Source organism: Heptranchias perlo, chromosome 10 (genome assembly GCF_035084215.1).
Source record: "Heptranchias perlo isolate sHepPer1 chromosome 10, sHepPer1.hap1, whole genome shotgun sequence".
NCBI classification, from domain to species: Eukaryota; Metazoa; Chordata; class Chondrichthyes; order Hexanchiformes; family Hexanchidae; genus Heptranchias; species Heptranchias perlo.
In genome coordinates this window covers 72,817,439-72,838,817 of record NC_090334.1, presented here as the reverse complement: position 1 = coordinate 72,838,817, position 21,379 = coordinate 72,817,439, and the positions used below count along the sequence as shown (strand labels likewise).

Genomic DNA, 21,379 nt, shown 5'->3' with positions numbered 1-21,379 from the left:
TAAATTATGAGGGGAATATGATAAAGTAAATTGGGGAAATCTATTTCCCATTGGTCAGTGAGCTGGTAACTGGAGGGCATAAATGTAAGATCGTCAGCAAGTGAACGAAGGGAGAGGTTTGAAGACATTTTTTTATGCAGAGGGTTGTCAGGACGAGGGATGCCCGACCAGAAACAGTGATGGAAGCAGAATCCATAACAATCTTTAAAAGGCAAGTGGATAAATATTTGAAAAATAGAAATTTAAAAGGATATGGGGAAAGGACAGGGGAATGGGACTAAAGGGGTAGCTCTTTCATAGAGATGGCACAGGCACAATGAGCTCAATGGTCTCCTGCTGTGTTGTAGAATTCCATGATTCTGTTAGCCGTGGCTCAGTTGGCAGCACTCTTGCCTTCTGAGTCAGAAGATTGTGGGTTCAAGTCCCACTCCAGAGACTTTCAGCACAAAATCCAGGTTGACAAGCCAGTACAGTTCTGAGGGAGTGCTCCACCATCAGAGGTGCAGTCTTTCAGATGAGACATTAAACTGAGGCCCCATCTGCCCTCTTGTGTGGATGTAAAAGATCCCATGGCACTATTTTGAAGAGCAGGTGAGTTCTCTCCAGTGTCCTGGGCAATAATCCCTCAACCAACATCATTAAAACAGATTATCTGGTCATTATCACATTGGTATTTGTGGGACCTTGCTGTGCACAAATTGGCTGCTGCATTTCCTACATTACAACAGTGACTACACTTCAAAACTACTTTGTTGACTGTGAAGCGCTTTGGGATGTCTTGAGGTTGTGAAAGGCGCTATATAAATACAAGTCTTTCTTTATTTTATAAATCTTCCTTTAACCTCCTCCGCTCTAAGAAGAACAATCCCAACTTCTCTAGTCTCTCCACATAGCCGAAGTCCCTCGTCCCTGGTATCATTCAATTAAATTCTGGACGAGCTCTTGTTTGAAATTCAACGTAGAGAAGTGTGAAGTGATACATTTTGGTAGGAAGAATAAGGAGAGGCAATATAAACTAAATGGTACAAATTTAAAGGGAGTGCAGGATCTGAGAGACCTGGGGGTGTATGTACACAAATCTTTGAAGGTGGCAGGACAAGTTGAGAAGGCTGTTAAAAAAGCATATGGGATCCTGGGCTTTATTAATAGAGGCATAGGGTACAAAAGCAAGGAAGTTATGCTAAACCTTTATAGAACACTGATTAGGCCTCAGCTGGAGTAGTGTGTTCAACTCTGGGCACCACACTTTAGGGAGGATGTCAAGGCCTTAGAGAGGGTGCAGAGGAGATTTATTAGAATGGTACCAGGGATGAGGGACTTCAGTTATGTGGAGAGACTGGAGAAGCTGGGGTTGTTCTCCTTAGAACAGAGAAGGTTAAGGGGAGATTTGATAGAGGTGTTCAAGATCATGAACGGTTTTGATAGAGTAAATAAGGAGAAACTGTTTCCAGTGGCAGAAGGGTCGGTAACCACAGAACACAGATTTAAGGTGATCGGCAGAAGAACCAGAGGTGACATGAGGAAACATTTTTTTATGCAGCAAGTTGTTATGATCTGGAATGCACTGCCTGAAAGGGCGGTGGAAGCAGATTCAATACCTTGCAAAAGGGAATTGGATAAATACTTGAAGTGGAAAAATTTGCGGGGCTATGGGGAAAGAGCAGGGGAGTGGGACTAATTGGGATAGCTCCTTCAAAGAGCCGGCACAGGCATGATGGGCTGAATGGCTTCCTTGTGTGCTGTTGCATGCTATGATACTACTGTGATAAATCTCCTCTGCATCCCTTCCAAGGCCTCGACATCCTTCCTGAAGTGTGGACAGTTGCACAAAAAATACTACACCTCTTTGTTATGCACAACACTGGTCATCTTCCTGATGTTACCTCTAATCTGCTGAAGAATGTTGCAACTGGTTCTAACAGCTGCATTCTGTGGGACTCACTTTACATCGTTTTACAATGGGTTGGTTACTATTCAATAGCAGCAATAGGCCCGAGCTCTCTCCAAACTCATAACAAGTGATCACCATTAGTCCAAGGTTTCAGCTCAAGTGGGTAGAAAGTTTGGATTGGTTTTGGATTGAAACAGTAGCAACAATGATTAAAATGATTGTGGAACGCTAGCGTCAGCGGGACGTGTTGAAAGGCTTGAGGTTTACTTACGTTTTCTGGGCAGAAATTAGTCAGGGTTCCCACGGTTGATCATTACTCACTAAGCCCCTGCTGGAAAGTGCGCAAGTGTGGATGACCGGTGAAGACAGGATTGGCTGTGATGCCTCCAGTGGCCAAATAGGCTGCCAGCACACACTGTCAAGGGTTCACACATGAAGAATGGCTACGAGAGCTAGAGCCATTGAACTGTAGCCCAGCTAAGAGTCAAAGTCCTCAGGAGAGGAAGAGGGAAGAAACTCGGTTAAAAAAAAAGATTGCATGTCTGGAAAAGGTATGCGACAGAGAGAGAGAGAGAATGCGAGACAGAGACAGAGAGGGCTCTTCACAGCTGGATAGATCTCCACAGACCTCTGGTAAGCCTGGGTCTTGGCCCCAGGGCATGCAGCAATTTGCTTTCATCTCCACCTCACACTCTGAGATTCAGCTCAAGAACTCAAGAGTTCATTGTCAGAGAGAGAGAGAGAGAAAAATAGTGGGCGTGAGTTTTGACAGCTGAGACATGCCAGGGGAAATAAAACGTTAAATCGAAGCAGTCCTGTGTAGGTGCCTTTACAGTGCCGATTCCCCACTACCCCTCTCTAGGGAGAGGGTCTTGCGTGCACCAGTCACCCCCTTCTAGTATGCAGTCGGGTGCTGGGCGTCACTGCTCCACTATGTGTTGTTTAATAGAATGTGAATGCAGGGACAGGCTCCTCACATTTACTTTAGTGAACCAGCTTCCTTAGTTTGATGCTACTTTTGCAGACTCACATTTTCACTGGTTCTACAATCCAATTGGATGCCTGAGCATTGGAGCATTTATGCTTTAGAGTGAAGCCACTTACCATATAGAGTGGTTGGAGCAGATCGTATTGATGCATTTAAAGGGAGGCTTGATGCTCACACAGGGGAGAAAGGAATAGCGGGATATGGGAAGCAGGGTGCGAAAAGCTAATTAGAGTGGGAGGAGGCTCGTGTGGAGTATAAATACTGGCATAGATGGTATTTATGGGCCAAATGGCCTGTTTTTGTGCTGTAATCCTATGGAGGGAGATCCACGAGTCTGTAACATAAATGTGCCTTGTACATGTTGGTTTCCAGTGGTAGACACTGACCTGTGCCTTAAGAGCAATGGCAGCAATAGATAACCAACTGTGCACGGGCGAGGCCTCCAGAAATCTAGGTCAAATTCCTACGAGACCTTGACAGAAAGAAAGACTTCCCTTTCATGACCTCAGGACATCCCAAACAGCATTACAGCCAATTATCTACTTTTTTGATGTGTAGTCACTGTTGTAATGTAGGAAACGAGGCAGCCAATTTGCACACAGCAAGCTCCCACAAACAGCAATGCGATAATGACCAGATAATCTGTAGTTAGGTGTTGGTTGAGGGATAAATGTTGGCCCAGGAAACTTCCCTAAAATACAGGACCTTGTTCTAAAATCCATGGAAATCCACAACTTCCAATTGAAACGCATACACGAAAGATATGAATATGTGTCAGAAGCAGGCCAGAGGGCAGGTCCAGTACAGCTGCTTTTGTATTGCTTGAGAACTATGCTAATGTTGTTGGCTCCCGACGCTCAGGTCTCACGCAGCTGGCTGCAACCTGGAAGTAATGATTGCCGTGATCCACTAACACCGGTGGCCAGGTGACATGTTTCTAATCGCCCACCCCGGCCAATCCCGGCGAGTTTACTTGCAATTAGCAGCAGCCGGCTGGGCGCGATCTTGGGCGTTGAAAGCCAGCGTGAGTAGCAGGGGTCTGAGTGCAATATAAAAACAGCTTTAGCCCACTGGGTGAGGGAAGGGAAAGGACACAGGTTGGGGGGAGTGAGCCTACCTGCGACCATAGCGTGGTGGGTAGCCGTGCTCGGTGGGAAGCACTCTCGCCTCTGAGTCAGAAGCTTGTGGGTTCAAGTCCCACTCCAGGGACATCAGCCCATAATCTAGGCTGCCATTTCAGTCTAATACTGAGGGAGTGCTGCACTATCAGAGGTGCTGTCTTTCAGATGAGCTGTTAAACTGAGGTCCCGTCTAGTCTCTCAGGCGGACATAAAAGATCCCATGGCACTACCCAAAGAAGAGCAGTGAGGTGTCCTGGTCAATATTTATCCCTCAACCAACATCACTAAAACAGATTATCTGGTCATTATCACATTGCTGTTCATGGGATCTTGCTGTGTGAAAATTGGCTGCCCCGTTTCCTACTTTACAAAAGTGACTACACTTGAAAAGTACTTTATTGGCTGTAAAGCACTGAGACGTCGTGAAAGGTGCTATATAAATGCAAATCTTTCTTTTTGTGTAGTCATCAAGAAGTCTCTTTCAAAAAAAAATTTATTCCAGAGAAGTCTTTTAAATTCTGTTAGTGCATGATATTTTATATGATCAAGTTCATTTTTTTGTGATAGACTTTGTGTTTTAAGACTGAAAATAAAAAAAGTACAAAAATTAATTTTCTAGTCATAAAAATTCCAGCACCGAAGGAAATTCTTCCTATGGTGCCTGAGCTAGTACTGGTTCCATATCAGAACTACCTACTCGAATTCCATCTCACTGCTCTTCCGATGTGCTCTTTAATATTTTTCTTCTCAAATATTTAATTAATATTCTCTTAAATGTTAGCTTCGAGACTTGTCTTCAAGAGCCCTTTGTGAGAACGGATCCTATTATAACCCTTTGAGTGAAGACAATTCTTCTGACCTTTCTCTTAATGCTCCTTGTACTAATCCTAAATTTACAATTTATGAATTTATAAAATGTTTGGCTCTTATTTTGATTTCAAGCTACACATCCCATATCAGAGGTGCTGTCTTTCAGATGAGCTGTTAAACTGAGGTCCCGTCTAGTCTCTCAGGCGGACGTAAAAGATCCCATGGCACTACCCAAAGAAGAGCAGTGAGGTGTCCTGGTCAATATTTATCCCTCAACCAACATCACTAAAACAGATTATCTGGTCATTATCACATTGCTGTTTGTGGGATCTTGCTGTGCGAAAAAGTTTGCCACTGCCCATATACACATCCAGGTGAGCTGCCACTGCCCATATACACATCCAGGTGAGCTGCCACTGCCCATATACACATCCAGGTGAGCTGCCACTGCCCATATACACATCCAGGTGAACTGCCACTGCCCATATACACATCCAGGTGAGCTGCCACTGCCCATATACACATCCAGGTGAGCTGCCACTGCCCATATACACATCCAGGTGAGCTGCCACTGCCCATATACACATCCAGGTGAGCTGCCACTGCCCATATACACATCCAGGTGAACTGCCACTGCCCATATACACATCCAGGTGAGCTGCCACTGCCCATATACACATCCAGGTGAACTGCCACTGCCCATATACACATCTAGGTGAGCTGCCACTGCCTGTATACACATCAAGGTGAGCTGTCACTGACCATATACACATCCAGCTGAGCTGCCACTGCCCATATACACATCCAGGTGAGCTGCCACTGCCTGTATACACGTCAAGGTGAGCTGCACTGCCTGTATGCACATCAAGGTGAGCTGCCACTGCCCGTATACACATCCAGGTGAGCTGCCACTGCCCATATACACATCCAGGTGAGCTGCCACTGCCCATATACACATCCAGGTGAGCTGCCACTGCCCATATACACATCCAGGTGAGCTGCCACTGCCTGTATGCACATCAAGGTGAGCTGCCACTGCCCGTATACACATCCAGGTGAGCTACCACTGCCCGTATACACATCCAGGTGAGCTACCACTGCCCGTATACACATCCAGGTGAGCTGCCACTGCCCGTATACACATCCAGGTGAGCTGCCACTGCCCGTATACACATCCAGTAGAGTTCTCCCCGGTGTCCTGGCCAATAATTATCCTTCAACCAAAATCACTAAAAACAGATTATCTGGTCATTAACACATTGCTGTTTGTGGGACCTTGCTGTGTGCAAATTGGCTGCTACATTTCCTACATTACAACAGTGACTACACTTCAAAAGTACCTCATTGGCTGAAAAGTGCTTTGGGCTGCGATGAGGTTGTGCAAGGGGCTATATAAATGCAAGTCTTTCTTTCTTAAAAGAAAAGAGAACTCGAATCTGTGTAGTGATTCGTCACACAGTCAAAACATCACAAACCACATCACACTTTAGTTTGGAGTAGTGGCTGTTATGTAGGCAAAAAGGGCAGTGATTCCTGTGCCAGCAATAACAAATGACCAGGCCATCTCTTTTTGGCTGATATTAGTTAAAGGTATGTGCCATGGGATTTTCAAAATCCATCTATTAAAGAAAGAAAGACTTTCATTTATATAGCGCCTTTCACGACCTTAGGACATCCCAAAACCCTTCACAGTCAACAAAATAGTTTTGAAGTGTAGTCACTGTTGTAATGTAGGAAACGCAGCATCCAATTTGCACACAGCAAGGTCCCACAAACAGCAACGTGATAATGACCAGATAATCTGTTTTTTAGTGATGTTGGTTGAGGGATAAATATTGGCCGGGACACCAGGGGAGAACTCCCCTGCCTATTCAGGATCTCTCCTGCCAGTTTCAAAATCTGAAGGGTTTATTTTTCACTCGAATTGTGAACATGTCCTCTCTTTTTACAGGTGCTGATGGACCTGCTGCTTCTCGCCACATCATTTTCTGTTATTACAACAGATTTTATTTTTTATTAACGCAGGGACTTAGTTTAATGTCTTGTCTGAAGGAAAGCACCTCTAAGAATGGAGCACCCTTTGAGTACACAAATGCAATGGGTTGTCAGCCTGGTTTATGAGCTCAAACCCTGTTGTGGGCCTTGCTGCTGACTCTGAGACTAGAATACTTGTAAACTGAGCCAAGCTCCACCATCTGACCAACTACATCACTGCACAGTCCACTTCCATAAGTCTTATATAATGTCAAAACCCTCAAAAAAAGTGTGGGTAGGGCTGTAATGCAAAAAGAAAAGCAAATAAACAGTTACTGATCCCTTCAGTTCTAAGATTTCCACCCTGCAAACCCTGAGAATCTCTTCCTCCCCCCCCAAGCTTGCGAGGAATCATTGCAGAGAGCTGGAACAGAGGAAGAGAAACCACTTGGCCCTGACTGATGTAATCAGGGACAATCCTCATTATCACCTACCATTGGAATTGACCTATCATCAGACTGTCGAGCCTCTCTGGTCCTTTCATCCCAAGGACAGGGAGGGGGCAGATTGACCATTTCCTTGGGGGGTGGGGTTTGACACCGCTCTGATCCGCTTCTCATTCCCTCATTAGACTGGCAGGCTCCAGAATTGGGAATCTTCACACTGAAGTCTCAATTTGGTACTGGCCGGGGCCAGGAACTTCCAACAACTACACGAGATAATAGACGGGGGGAAACAAGTAAACATTCACTTAATCCGCTTTAAGTTTATGTGGGAGCTGACTTATCTGAGGTGAGTATAATTATTTTTTTTTATAAAGAGACCATGGGCTGGAGGAACAAAAATCTTAAGTTTTGGTGATGGGAAGGCGGTTGGAGAATTCAAACATTGTTTTTTTAAACAAAGAGGCAGAGTGCGGAGTGTTTGGTAAACTCTTCCTTGTGAACGGTTCACATTTGGGTTTTCTTAAAGCATTATATACGGTTCCCTTGTTTTCCGGAATCTCAAAAGAGATGGGTTTGTGTCTCTGGAATGTTTTTTAACTTCAGAAAACTGATGACTCTATCGGGACAGATCAGCCCGAGAACGATGCTTGTGTGTCCGGGAGGGGGGAAATCGATGGAGAGCCAGTTTCCCCGGTCCCTTTTAAAAATATCACATCCATTTCCCAAATTGTAACGTTTTGTTCTTATTGTCCCAGTGTGGGTTTCCAGGGCCGGTCGTGACCTCAATGATCTCGCACTCCGAATCCCAACTTTTTTTAAAAAACAAAATTGAACAGATCCACTTGTTTAACTTTTTTTTTTAATTTTTAAAACCCCAATGTAAATTACAATATCTCGTTCCTCTCTCAACTTTACAACTGGACCAAGTCGGAGCTGCTGTAACCGTCGGATTGCAGCAATTGGGGAGATTGCAGAGAGTGGCCGCAGTTGCGTCCCATGCGGATCGGGGTTTACTTTATGTTTTCTTTTAACTCTTAAGTTTCCGGAACTCTTGAGACTGGGAAGGGGGAGGAAGAGAGATAAACCTGTCCTAGGAGCTATAGCAACAAATCGCACCTAACAACAGCATGATTGAGCTCCTCCACGTTTTTACAAGTCTTCCTTTAAACTTGTACTTTTAAAAAAACAATCCCTCTCTGCTCCTGCTAAATTGAAACCCGAATCTCGCGTTTTGCTTTGAGTTTCCCTGAGGCAAATTTAAACCCAGAAATGGTCAGTTTACAACTCCTTCATAACACCTTTTTAATATAATAATAATTTTTAAAAAAGGTCCCAAAGCGCTCCTCGAGGGTGGGGGAAGAATTGGGACGCACCGAGCAGGGATTGGAAGAAGAGATGGGGGTGGTGGTTGAATGTACAGGTTTTGAGCAGGCTTCTGAAGAAGGAGAGATGAAATAAGGTGGAAAGATTCATGAAGAGAGTTCCTTGAAGGCTTTGGCAGGGTGGGACACAGGAGAGGAGAGTGTGAGCTGGGATGTGGGGCTGGAAGATATTACGGAGGTAGAGCAAGAACATAAGAAATAGGAGCAGGTGTAGGCCATCCAGACCCTCGAGCCTGCTCCGCCATTCAACAAGATCATGGCTGATCATCTACCTCAACACCATTTTCCTGCACTATCCCCATATCCCTTGATGTCTTTAATATCCAGAAATCTATTGGTCTCTGTTTTGAATGTACTCAATGACTGAACCTCCACAGCCCTCTGGGGTAGAGAATTCCAAAGATTCACCACCCTCTCAGTGAAGAAATTTCTCCTCATCTCAGTCCTAAATGGCCTACCTCTTATTCTGAGACTGTGACCCCTGGTTCTGGATTCCCCAGCCAGGAGAAACATCTTCCTTACATCTACCCTGTCGAGCCCTGTAAGAATTTTGTATGTTTCAATGAGATCACCTCTTATTCTTCTAAACTCTAGAGAATACAGGCCTAGTCTACTCAATCTCTCCTCACACGACAATCCAACCATCACAGGAATCGGTCTGGTGAACCTTCCTTGCACTCCCTCTATGGCAAGTATATCCTTTCGTAGGTTGTGTGGGGTGAGGCCATGGATGGATCTCTCAATGAGGATGGCTTAAATGAGTGTGCCTCTGCGCTCACTGAACCACATTGGTTCCTGATCCACTAACCTCCGTGGCCTCATGCTATCTATTGTTCATTGACTGCCCTCCCTCAGCAACTCTATGGATAAACTTGGAGAGGCATCGAGAAAGCCAGGACAACTCATTCTGAATGCAAGTCTTGAATCCCAGTATGCCATTATTGGCTGCCAATGATGGAGTGAAGGGAGGGGGAGGGGGAATTCACAAGAGACCCAGAGAGAGAGAGGAATGGAGGGCTGGGGTTGTAGAGCAGGGTGGAAGATGGGAGGCCAGCTAGGAGTCATGATGGAACCGCTGACCCCTGACGTATAGATCTCTTGCAGCCAGTGGATACATAAAAGGAAAGTTGGCAGAATCAGTAAGAGTGGATGGCACTAGAGCAAAATAAAAGCAGCTTCTCACTGAAGGACAGATACTCGGGTGAGGTATAAATGGGCGCCAGTAGAACAGCACCTCAAAGTGAGTCATCACCTTCAGGAGAGATGGGGAGAAAAAAGATCCTTCTTCACAGATATAGGAGTGAAAGCTAAAGCCACCCAAATTGCCTGGACTGGGTGATTCACGGAATCTACTGTCCAATTATTTCAGGGCAAAACAGATGTAAGTAAACAGAACTGCAGCTTTCTATTGTTCCAGTTCTGGATACTTATACCATACAACAGAGACTGCATTTTGACCAAATTAAGAGTGTTCACTGTACAGTATAATTGGGATTTGAGTGATAGTGGAGATAAATTATGGGTGGTTTGTGTTTTAGCCGAGGAATCTTACACAGGATGAGAGAGGAGACTTCTACCCCGTTAGTCTGGGTTGGGTTATTACTCAAATTGCAAAGCTAAAGACAATGTACTAACCGACTCTATCACCCAGTCCAGGCAATTTGGGTAGCTTTAGCTTTCACTCCCTATATCTGTGAAGAAGGATTTTTTTTTTCTCCCCATCTCTCCTGAAGGTGATGACTCACTTTGAGGTGCTGTTCTACTGGTGCCCATTTATACCTCACCCGAGTATCTGTCCGTCAGGTATAAACCCGGACAGTGAGAAGCTGCTTTTATTTTACTCTAGTGCCATCCAATCTTACTGATTCTGCCAAGTTTACTTTATGTATCCACTGGCTGCATGAGATCTGTACGTCAGGGGCTACATCATGACTCCTGGCCGGCCTCCCATCTTCCACCCTCCATAAACTTGAACTCATCAAAAACTCTGCTGCCCGTATCCTAACTCGCACCAAGTCCCCTTCATCCATCACCCCTGTGCTCGCTGACCTACATTGGCTCCCAGTCCGCCATGCCTCGATTTTAAAATTCTTATCCTTGTTTTCAAATTCCTCCATGGCCTCGCCCCTCCCTATCCCTGTAACCTCCTCCAGCCCTACAATCCTCTGAGATCTCTGCCCCCTCCAATTCTGGCCTCTTGTGCATCCCCGATTTTAATCGCTCCACCGTTGGCGGCTGTGCCTTTAGCTAATTAGGTCCTAAGTTCTGGAAGTCCCTCCCTAAACATCTCCATCACTCTACCTCTCTTCCTTTTAAGATACTCCTTAAAACTTTCCTCTTTGAACAAGCTTTTGGTCACCTGTCCTAATATCTCCTTATGTGGCTCGGTGTCAAATTTTGTTTGATAACGCTCCTGTGAAGCGCCTTGGGATGATTTACTATGTTATAAAAGGTGCTGTATAAATGCAAGTTGTTGTTGTTGAATTTTAATATAAAAGCAACTTGATTTAGCAGACTGTGGGGGAGTATCACCGCTGTGCCCGACCCTGATCTGCCCATTGTCATTTTCTAGTGGGGTGTAAAAGTCTGCAATGGATAGCGATCGGGGGTGGGAAGTTTATCTGCCATGGGATCTTTTACATCCACCTGAGAGGGCAGATAGGGCCTCGGTTTAACATCTCATCTGAAAGACGGCACCTGACAGTGCAGCACTCCCTCAGTATAGCACTTCGGCTTGGCTGTGATGCTCCCCCATTACGAATAGCCTGCCAACACTCACTGCCCAAGGTTCACCCACGAATAATACAAAATACCGGAAGGAGACTCGGGACCATGGAGACATACTGCAGCAAGCAGTCAGGAGCGAAGAGCAGATAACTGGCTTTAATTTAAAAAAAAGTCGTCACCCAGTTCCCCTTTGTCAATACTGCAGCTACTTATTTGCAGTACCTCAGGTTGGACAGAGAATCACCCTGTGGCTTTTTTGAAGTGGTGTCACCCAGGTGTGGAACTAAACCATTCGGACCAGGAAGGGTCCAAGTCTGATTTCAAGTCTGTGCTGGGGTAGCAGAAGGGTGCTAGTGTGGGCCTCCGGGTCCTCGAATTAGGGAAGGAAGAGGGGAATAAAACAAATCGGCTACGGATCTCGGTCCTGATCCAGTGACTTCTGTTGGAAAGTGTGGGTGTGCAGACATTAAGCAAGGGCAGGAAAGGATGCCTCATTTCTGACACTCTGTTTGTCTGGGCTCCTACGTACCCCACGAGCAATGTAAACAGAGGCCAGCTGCTGCTCGTGGAACTGTAGCTCGGCCATCAGGGGAGACCGGTTTTTAGCAGTGGAGGTGGAGGAAAGAAACAAACTAGGTTCAGTCAGAGAAATCCAGAGCCCAGTGAAGACTTCGGAGTGCGGATGGCTCACTGTAAAATCCAGTAGTCTGGAGCATGGGTCACAGCTAAAAGGTCTACACTGACCAACCCGGGATTACACAGTGAATGTTGCAATAACTCCCTATTCCCTTGCCCAGAAGTGCTGCAGTATGAGTGCTGGTTTTCATTCAGCTCTGCTAGCTCAACACAGACCAGAGATCGAACCTGGGACATTCTTGGTCTGTGTGGCTCAGTATTGCACCATGTGATGGATTTGCTCGAGGAGCCATCAGTTGGGGCTTAGTCAACCTAGGAACAGGAGTAGGCCATTCAGCCCCTCGTGCCTGCTCCGCCATTCGATAAGATCATGGCTGATCTGTGATCTAGCTCCATATACCTGCCTTTGGCCCAAATCCCTTAATACCTTTGGTTGCCAAAAAGCTATCTATCTCACATTTAAATTCAACAATTGAGCTAGTATCAATTGCCGTTTGTGGAAGAGAGTTCCAAACTTCTACCACCCTTTGTGTGTAGAAATGTTTTCTAATCTCGCTCCTGAAACGTCTGGCTCTAATTTTTAGACTGTGCCCCCTACTCCTAGAATCCCCAACCAGCGGAAATAGTTTCTCTCTATCCACCCTATCTGTTCCCCTTAATATCTTATAAACTTCGATCAGGTCACCCCTTAACCTTCGAAACTCCAGAGAATACAACCCCAATTTGTGTAATCTCTCCTCGTAACTTAACCCTTGAAGTCCGGGTATCATTCTAGTAAACCTACGCTGCACTCCCTCCAAGGCCAATATGTCCTTCCGAAGGTGCGGTGCCCAGAACTGCTCACAGTACTCCAGGTGCGGTCTAACCAGGGTTTTGTATAGCTGCAGCATAACTTCTGCCCCCTTGTACTCCAGTCCTCTAGATATAAAGGCCAGCGTTCCATTAGCCTTATTGATTATTTTCTGCACCTGTTCATGACACTTCAATGATCTATGTACCTGAACCCCTAAGTCCCTTTGGACATCCACAACCTAATGGATCAGGTCATTGGATTTGGATTGTTTTGGGACATTTCATAGAACTGAGACTTTTCTAGCTAATGATTTCACTGAATATTCCAACTAGAGTTTTGTTTTATTTCCCCCCCGCCCCCCCACCACAGGGATGCCACAAAGGACTGAATTAGTAGAAGCCTTGCGCCGTAAACTTCAGGAAGCCACGGAATGTGCAGAGTCTGACTTCCTGCGAGCCGTGACGTTCGATGTGGATAAGCTGCTGTCCAGCCTGTCCGTACCCCTGGTCTCCAGGAGAATCTTCCCCGTAGAAGCTGAGGTGGACTCCAAGGCCAGAGCTCTCTACCCTGAAGATGCCCCCGTGGACATGGTTCCGTTGATCTGCAAGGGTGAGGGCAACCATCTGTTTGAAGCGGCCAGCACGCTGCTGGTGGGGGACATCAGCCTCAGCATGGAGCTGCAGCTGAGGACCATGGTGGAGATGCTCCTCCACAAGCAGTATTACCTGAAGGGCATGATTGACTCCAAGATCATGCTGCAGGCAGCCAGGTATTCCCTCTGCACTGAGGAGTCGGCCGAAAAGATGAACCTGCCCATGACCATCCTGGAAGCCATTTTCGACGCGGACGTCAAGGCGACCTGCTTTCCGGGGACCTTCACCAACATGTGGCACGTCTACGCGCTGGCCTCGGTGTTGCAGAGCAACGTCTACTCCATCTACCCCATGAGCAACCTAAAGATCCGCCCGTACTTCAACCGACTCATTCGCCCCAGGACCCGGTCTCCGGGGACGGAACTGCAGACGCTGCACATCATGTGGGCGGGCGAGCGGCTGTCCCAGTCCGTCTTCAAACCCCAGTATTTCGCGCCCATCGTCCCCGTCCCGGACCTTCGGCGCCAAAGCTTGGACGGAGCCGAGTCCGTCCTGCCGCTGAAGACCCTGGAGCTTCTCAACGCGGACCCAGACATCTCCTACTCTGTGCTCCGGGAGAAGTACAGCATCACCAAGAGTACCTTCTACCGCTGGAAAAGGCAGTCGCGCGAGCACCGGCAGAAAGCGGCCACCCGGTACGAGGCCAAGCACTACCTGCAGGAATGCTTCGCCGGCGGCAACTTTCTGCCCTTGCAGCAGTTTCGCAATCGATTCCCCGAAATCTCCCGCTCCACCTACTACGCCTGGAAGCACGAGATGCTGGTGACGGGCAACGGGGCAGCAGGCCGCAAACCCACTGCCGACCAGGAATTTGACCTGAGGCGCGGCAGCTGGTCACCGCTGTCGGGAGGCTCCGAGAACGGAATCACAGACCTTTCTAAGGTGGCCTGCGGTAGTGGCTTTAAGCCTTTCAATGGTCAGCGGTCACCTTCGATGCAGCTGGCCAAGAACTTCCTCAGGGAATGCGTCCATCTCAACATGTGCCCTCCTTACAAAAGCTTCAGGAAAAGTTACCCCTGGATCTCGAGATCCACTTATTACAACTGGAGGAGGGAGGCGATGAACCGGGCGGGTCTAAATGTCCACGTGGCTAGTTCCGGTTTCGGCGATGCGTCGGGGGCTCATTGCGATGTAGACGTGCCCAACCCGGTCCCTAATGCGATGGGTCAGCTTGCACTCGGTGGCAGGACAAGAAATGGCCCCTGGGGCCGTAATGATTTCCTTCGTGGTAAGATCACCTCCTCCTCCTCCTCCTCCTCCTACCAGCAGAAGGTGAGGCAAGAGGAAGCCAGGAGGCGAGCGCAAAAATGGCAGATTCCCCTGTCCACGTTCCGCGTGAGGTACCCGTCCATCTCCTCCTCGACCTTTTTGTGGTGGAAGAGTTCGGCTGCATCCAAGAGGGCAGAGAAGGTGGTGAGACGGCTCAAAGGGAGCCGAGAGGAGATCTCTGTGAAACCCACCGAGTGTATACCATGGCCACAGGTACAATTGGATGATGAGCCCTCAAGCCCCAGCGGTGCGACAATATCTAACTGCGCAACTCCCAGGGAGCCGGCCAAACAGCCGTTGGTTGTAGCCACTTTCCACGCGACGTCCTCTAAAGCCAAGGCCAAGCTTTTTCTTCAACGGCGTTATGAGTCGAAGAACTTTCCAACATTTCGAGAGTTCAGCAGCTACTTCCCCCTGACCCCCCGTTCAACCTATTACATGTGGAAGCGAGCACTGAGTAATGGGATGATGTTGATGGACTGTTGAGAAGGGACTGAAATCCACCGGTCAATCTCGAGTGGGAGGGACAATCAATCATGTGATGTCACTTTTGTGTACAGCTCAAGATGTCCCTTTTTTAAAAAAAAAAGTTAGCAAAATCCCAAAGAACTCAAGGTGTGTTTGAACTGCTGAATTGTCACAAATAAGATCTGGTGTATTTTCACTGAATTTCTGACACCTCTCCATTTCCTCATGGCCTTGCTCTTAAGTGACACTGAAATATTTCTGAACTATATTCAGTTACGTGTTGAGGATTTATACCTGCAAGGTACCAGTCAAGATGGCCTCTCTATTCGTTTAGGAACCTCACAGTTGGCAGAGGGACAGAGTCTTTCCTTCCATCAGGCTGGTCTGGTTTGAATCTGGTGTTTCATTATGCCACTTGCACTAGAAGCTAGAACTTGCTGTCAGCAATGTTGCGGGCGAAAGCTTAACATGCTCATTGTGGGGGGGGGGGGGGAAGAGATCAGAGAGGGTGTTGCTGCGGGCTGCTCTGGTGTACCTCTCATTCGCTGCTTACAGGCCAGGGCATGGGTCGTCTCCACAGGCAATGGGCCTGGTGCAGACAGGGTAAATGCTGAGAGGATGTTTCCCCTCACAGGGGAATCTAGAGCTAGGGGGCATAGTCTCAGAATAAGGGGTCGCCCATTTAAGATGGAAACGAGGAGAAATTTCTTCTGAGGGTTGTGAACCGCTGGAATTCTTTGCCTCAAAGGAGGCTGAGTCATTGAATATATTCAAGGCTGAGTTAGACAAATTTTTGATCAGCAAGGTAGTCAAAGGATATGGGGAACAGGTAGGAAAGTGGAGTTGAGACCAGAATCAGATCAGCCATGATCTCATTGAATGGCGGAGCAGGCTCGAAGGGCCAAATGGCCTCCTCCTGCTCCTATCTCTTATGTTCTTATAATGCTTTCTTTATTTTCTCTCATACCAGAACAAAACAAAAATCTGAAGCATGTTTCATACCTGTACCTCCTGTGTTCACTCAAGTACGGAGTTTGTAACTTAATAAACAGGAGATCCTCTTCAAGGTTTGGTGGCTACCCACATGATGTGGTGTGAACCATAGATAATAAATTTAATAAAAACTGGTCATTTATGGGCTGGAATCAAAAACTGACAGAGAATCACCGAATTGTTGTAAAAACCCGAATGATTCACTGCCCTTCCGGGAAGGGAATCTGCCATCCCACCTGACCTATATGTGACTTTTTTTTATTCGTTCATGGGATGTGGGCGTCGCATTTATCGCCCATCCCTAATTGCCCTTGAGAAGGTGGTGGTGAGCCGCCTTCTTGAACCGCTGCAGTCCGTGCGGTGAAGGTTCTCCCACAGTGCTGTTAGGAAGGGAGTTCCAGGATTTTGACCCAGCGATGATGAAGGAACGGCGATATATTTCCAAGTCGGGATGGTGTGTGACTTGGAGGGGAACGTGCAGGTGGTGTTGTTCCCATGTGCCTGCTGCCCTTGTCCTTCTAGGTGGTAGAGGTCGCGGGTTTGGGAGGTGCTGTTGAAGAAGCCTTGGCGAGTTGCTGCAGTGCATCCTGTGCATGGTACACACTGCAGCCACTGTGCGCCGGTGGTGAAGGGAGTGAATGTTTAGGGTGGTGGATGGGGTGCCAATCAAGCGGGCTGCTTTGTCTTGGATGGTGTCGAGCCTCTTGAGTGTTGTTGGAGCTGCACTCATCCAGGCAAGTGGAGAGTATTGCATCACACTCCTGACTTGTGCCTTGTAGATGGTGGAAAGGCTTTGGGGAGTCAGGAGGTGAGTCACTCGCTGCAGAATACCCAGCCTCTGACCTGCTCTTGTGGCCACAGCATTTATGTGGCTGGTCCCCACACTATATGGTTGACTCTTACTGCCCTCGGCAACTAGGGATGGTCAATAAATGCGGCCTTGGCAGTGTCAGCCACATCCCAAGACCAAATAAAGGCCATATCGTCCCGGCGCGGGGATTCGCGTCTCGCCGTGTCCCGGCGCGGGGATTCGCGTCTCGCCGTCCCACGGCGCCTTTATAGCGTGGCACCAGAACACTTACTGCCCAGTCACACAGATACTATGTGTTGAATTATTCTGGTGAGTGGAGGGGTATTGTCTGAATTATTCTAGATTTACAAAGCCACATATTGCCCTCTGCTGAAGAAACAGCTTTCTGGCGGAATCTACACGTAAAATTTCTTTATATTTTTGTACCTCCACTGACCTGCAAATTGTATTTTTGCACTGCCCACATTCATTGTATATGCCTGTAGCTTTCATTACCAGCTGTCAACTCAACAATCTGGTCCAATCGAGTAGGAGTTAGGTGATGGCGGCATCTTTATTTAATTAAAAACAATAAAAGTCTGTATCATCAAAAGAGCACGCACACATGCAAAATACATCTGTGTGATCTATAAGGTGTGAATGAGATATGAGTGCATGCAGATTAAGGCATGTTTATAGTGTGATTATATATGTGTGCACTGTGGTTTTTTTTAAAATCCGTTCACGGGATGTGGGCATCGCTGGCAAGGCCGGCATTTATTGCCCATCCCTAATTGACCTCGAGAAGGTGGTGGTGAGCCGCCTTCTTGAACCGCTGCAGTCCGTGTGGTGACGGTTCTCCCACAGTGCTGTTAGGAAGGGAGTTCCAGGATTTTGACCCAGCGACAATGAAGGAACGGCGATATATTTCCAAGTCGGGATCGTGTGTGACTTGGAGGGGAACGTGCAGGTGGTGTTGTTCCCATGGGCCTGCTGCCCTTGTCCTTCTAGGTGGTAGAGGTCGCGGGTTTGGGAGGTGCTGTCGAAGAAGCCTTGGCGAGTTGCTGCAGTGCATCCTGTGGATGGTGCACACTGCAGCCACAGTGCGCCGGTGATGAAGGGAGTGAATGTTTAGGGTGGTGGATGGGGTGCCAATCAAGCGGGCTGCTTTATCTTGGATGGTGTCGAGCTTCTTGAGTGTTGTTGGAGCTGCACTCATCCAGGCAAGTGGAGAGTATTCCATCACACTCCTGACTTGTGCCTTGTAGATGGTGGAAAGGCTTTAGGGAGTCAGGAGGTGAGTCACTCGCCGCAGAATACCCAGCCTCTGACCTGCTCTCGTAGCCACAGTATTTATATGGCTGGTCCAGTTAAGTTTCTGGTCAATGGTGACCCCCAGGATGTTGATGGTGGGGGATTCGGCGATGGTAATGCCGTTGAATGTCAAGGGGAGGTGGTTAGACTCTCTCTTGTTGGAGATTGTCATTGCCTGGCACTTATCTGGCGCGAATGTTACTTGCCACTTATCAGCCCAAGCCTGGATGTTGTCCAGGTCTTGCTGCATGCAGGCTCGGACTGCTTCATTATCTGAGGGGTTGCGAATGGAACTGAACACTGTGCAGTCATCAGCGAACATCCCCATTTCTGACCTTATGATGGAGGGAAGGTCATTGATGAAGCAGCTGAAGATGGTTGGGCCTAGGACACTGCCCTGAGGAACTCCTGCAGCAATGCCCTGGGGCTGAGATGATTTGCCTCCAACAACCACTACCATCTTCCTTTGTGCTAGGTATGACTCCAGCCACTGGAGAGTTTTCCCCCTGATTCCCATTGACTTCAATTTTACTAGGGCTCCTTGGTGCCACACTCGGTCAAATGCTGCCTTGATGTCAAGGGCAGTCACTCTCACCTCACCTCTGGAATTCAGCTCTTTTGTCCATGGTTGGACCAAGGCTGTAATGAGGTCTGGAGCCGAGTGGTCCTGGCGGAACCCAAACTGAGCATCGGTGAGCAGGTTATTGGTGAGTAAGTGCCGCTTGATAGCACTGTCGACGACACCTTCCATCACTTTGCTGATGATTGAGAGTAGACTGATGGGGCGGTAATTGGCCGGATTGGATTTGTCCTGCTTTTTGTGGAAAGGACATACCTGGGCAATTTTCCACATTGTCGGGTGGATGCCAGTGTTGTAGCTGTGCTGGAACAGCTTGGCTAGAGGCGCAGCTAGTTCTGGAGCACAAGTCTTCAGCACTACAGCTGGGATGTTGTCGGGGCCCATAGCCTTTGCTGTATCCAGTGCACTCAGCCGTTTCTTGATATCACGTGGAGTGAATCGAATTGGCCGAAGACTGGCTTCCGTGATGGTGGGGATATCGGGAGGAGGCTGAGATGGATTATCCACTCGGCACTTCTGGCTGAAGATGGTTGCAAACGCTTCAGCCTTGTCTTTTGCACTCACGTGCTGGACTCCGCCATCATTGAGAATGGGGATGTTTGCAGAGCCTCCTCCTCCCGTTAGTTGTTTAATTGTCCACCCCCATTCACGACTGGATGTGGCAGGACTGCAGAGCTTTGATCTGATCCGTTGGTTGTGGAATCGCTTAGCTCTGTCTATAGCATGTTGCTTCCGCTGTTTAGCATGCATGTAGTCCTGAGTTGTAGCTTCACCAGGTTGGCACCTCATTTTTAGGTACGCCTGGTGCTGCTCCTGGCATGCTCTTCTACACTCCTCATTGAACCAGGGTTGATCCCCTGGCTTGTTGGTAATGGTAGAGTGAGGAATATGCCGGGCCATGAGGTTACAGATTGCGCTGGAATACAATTCTGCTGCTGCTGATGGCCCACAGCGCCTCATGGATGCCCAGTTTTGAGCTGCTAGATCTGTTCTGAATCTATCCGATTTAGCACGGTGTGCATGATATGTATGTATGCTCTATAAGGTTTATGTAATGTGTGCAGTTTAATATATTTATATATAGTTGTGCTCTATACAGCGTGTGCATTGTGTTTTTGTACATATGTGCATGCTGTATAAGGTGTGTGCGATTATATATACGTGCTCTATAAGGTGTGTATTGTGTTTGGATGTATATGGGATATAAGGTGTGTGATATGTGTGTGCTCTGAGGTGTGCGTGATATATACACGCTCCTGAAAATCCACAACCCTTGTGTCATATACCTGGTGTGCACTGGAAGAGCCGGACACTGGGCCAGCACCCGGATACGGGAACTGCCAAGCATCGAATTATCTGTTGGGTGCACAACCTTCAACCAATCATGGCCATCGAATGTGAACGGTGTGGGGGGGAGGTGGGGGAAGGGCGATGACACCCTATGGCGGGAGTTCCCATCACCTCGGCCCTGACACGGACCCAGTGCGGGTACGCCTGGTAAAATCAAAGGGCGCAACTTTAGCAGGGGATGGGAAAAATGGCGAGATTGGCTGGGCTGACTGATTTTTTTTTTACCTTTCCATAAGCCTTGATGGACCCAGTGGTTGGGAGTCCAAGCCAGGAATGAAGAGGAGGCAAGCTGCTTAGTGCGGTTACCTACCACGAAGGTTCTGGCGGAGGGAGCTCTGACAGCACCTCATTTCCACCCCTCAAACCCCCGGCAGGACAAGGAACCTAAGCTGTACCCTAGACGCACCCCTAGTGGCAGCAGCATCTGCCAATGGCTTTGTAGATTACTTTGGTGGGGGTCAGAGGCAGAGGTCACCGGTGGTTGATTTTCTGGAGCCATAGTGTGTACGATAGAGGGTGGGCTTGTGTAATGTATATGGTGTGTGTGATATATAGTGTGTAACATGGTGTGTACATGTGATACATGGTGTGCGATACACATGGTGGATTAAAGGAAATTCAGCGGATAGTGTGGATATCGATTTTTGAAAAGGAATTTGATAAGGTGCCATATAGGAGGCTTGTTTAGAAAATTAACAAATTAAAAGGGAGTGTGGCAGTATGGATAAGTAGTTTGTTAAAGGACAGAAAATCGAGAGTAGTGGTTCAAGGATGTTTGTCACATTAGATGGATGTAAACAGTGGTGTCCCCCAGGGTTCAGTGTTGGGACCATTGATGTTCTCAATGTATAAATGATCCTGCATTTGGGTATATGGGAGAAATAATGAGAGATGTGCAGTCTAAATGGTAAAACTGTAAGATGAGTAGAGGAGCAGAGACAATTAGGGGTTCAGATACACAAATCTTTAAAGATGGGAGAACAAGTTGGAAAAAGTATATGGGGTCCCAGGTGTTTATAACTAGTGATAGAGAGTACAATAGCAAAGAGATAATATTAATCCCACACAAATCATTGGTTAGGCCGCAACTAGAACATTGTATCCAGTTTTGGGCACCACGCATAGGAAGGATCGCAAGGCCATGGTGTGGGTGTAGAAGAGACTCTCTAAGAAGATCCCAGGGATGAGAGGTTG

At 47.6% G+C, this 21,379-nt stretch overlaps 1 protein-coding gene across 1 annotated transcript; it reads left to right on the top strand.

Moving 5' to 3' along the window:
* The first annotated feature begins 13,139 nt into the window (after window positions 1–13,139).
* On the top strand, window positions 13,140–15,176 carry vrtn (vertebrae development associated). Its single transcript, XM_067992183.1, has one exon. It carries the CDS (start codon window positions 13,140–13,142, stop codon window positions 15,174–15,176), a length of 2,037 nt encoding a protein of 678 aa, XP_067848284.1.
* Window positions 15,177–21,379: the final 6,203 nt, after the last annotated feature.

Coding starts and splice junctions, on each gene's coding strand:
- vrtn (XM_067992183.1), top strand. CDS start 13,140: ATGCCACAAAGGACTGAATTAGTAGAAGCCTTGCGCCGTAAACTTCAG.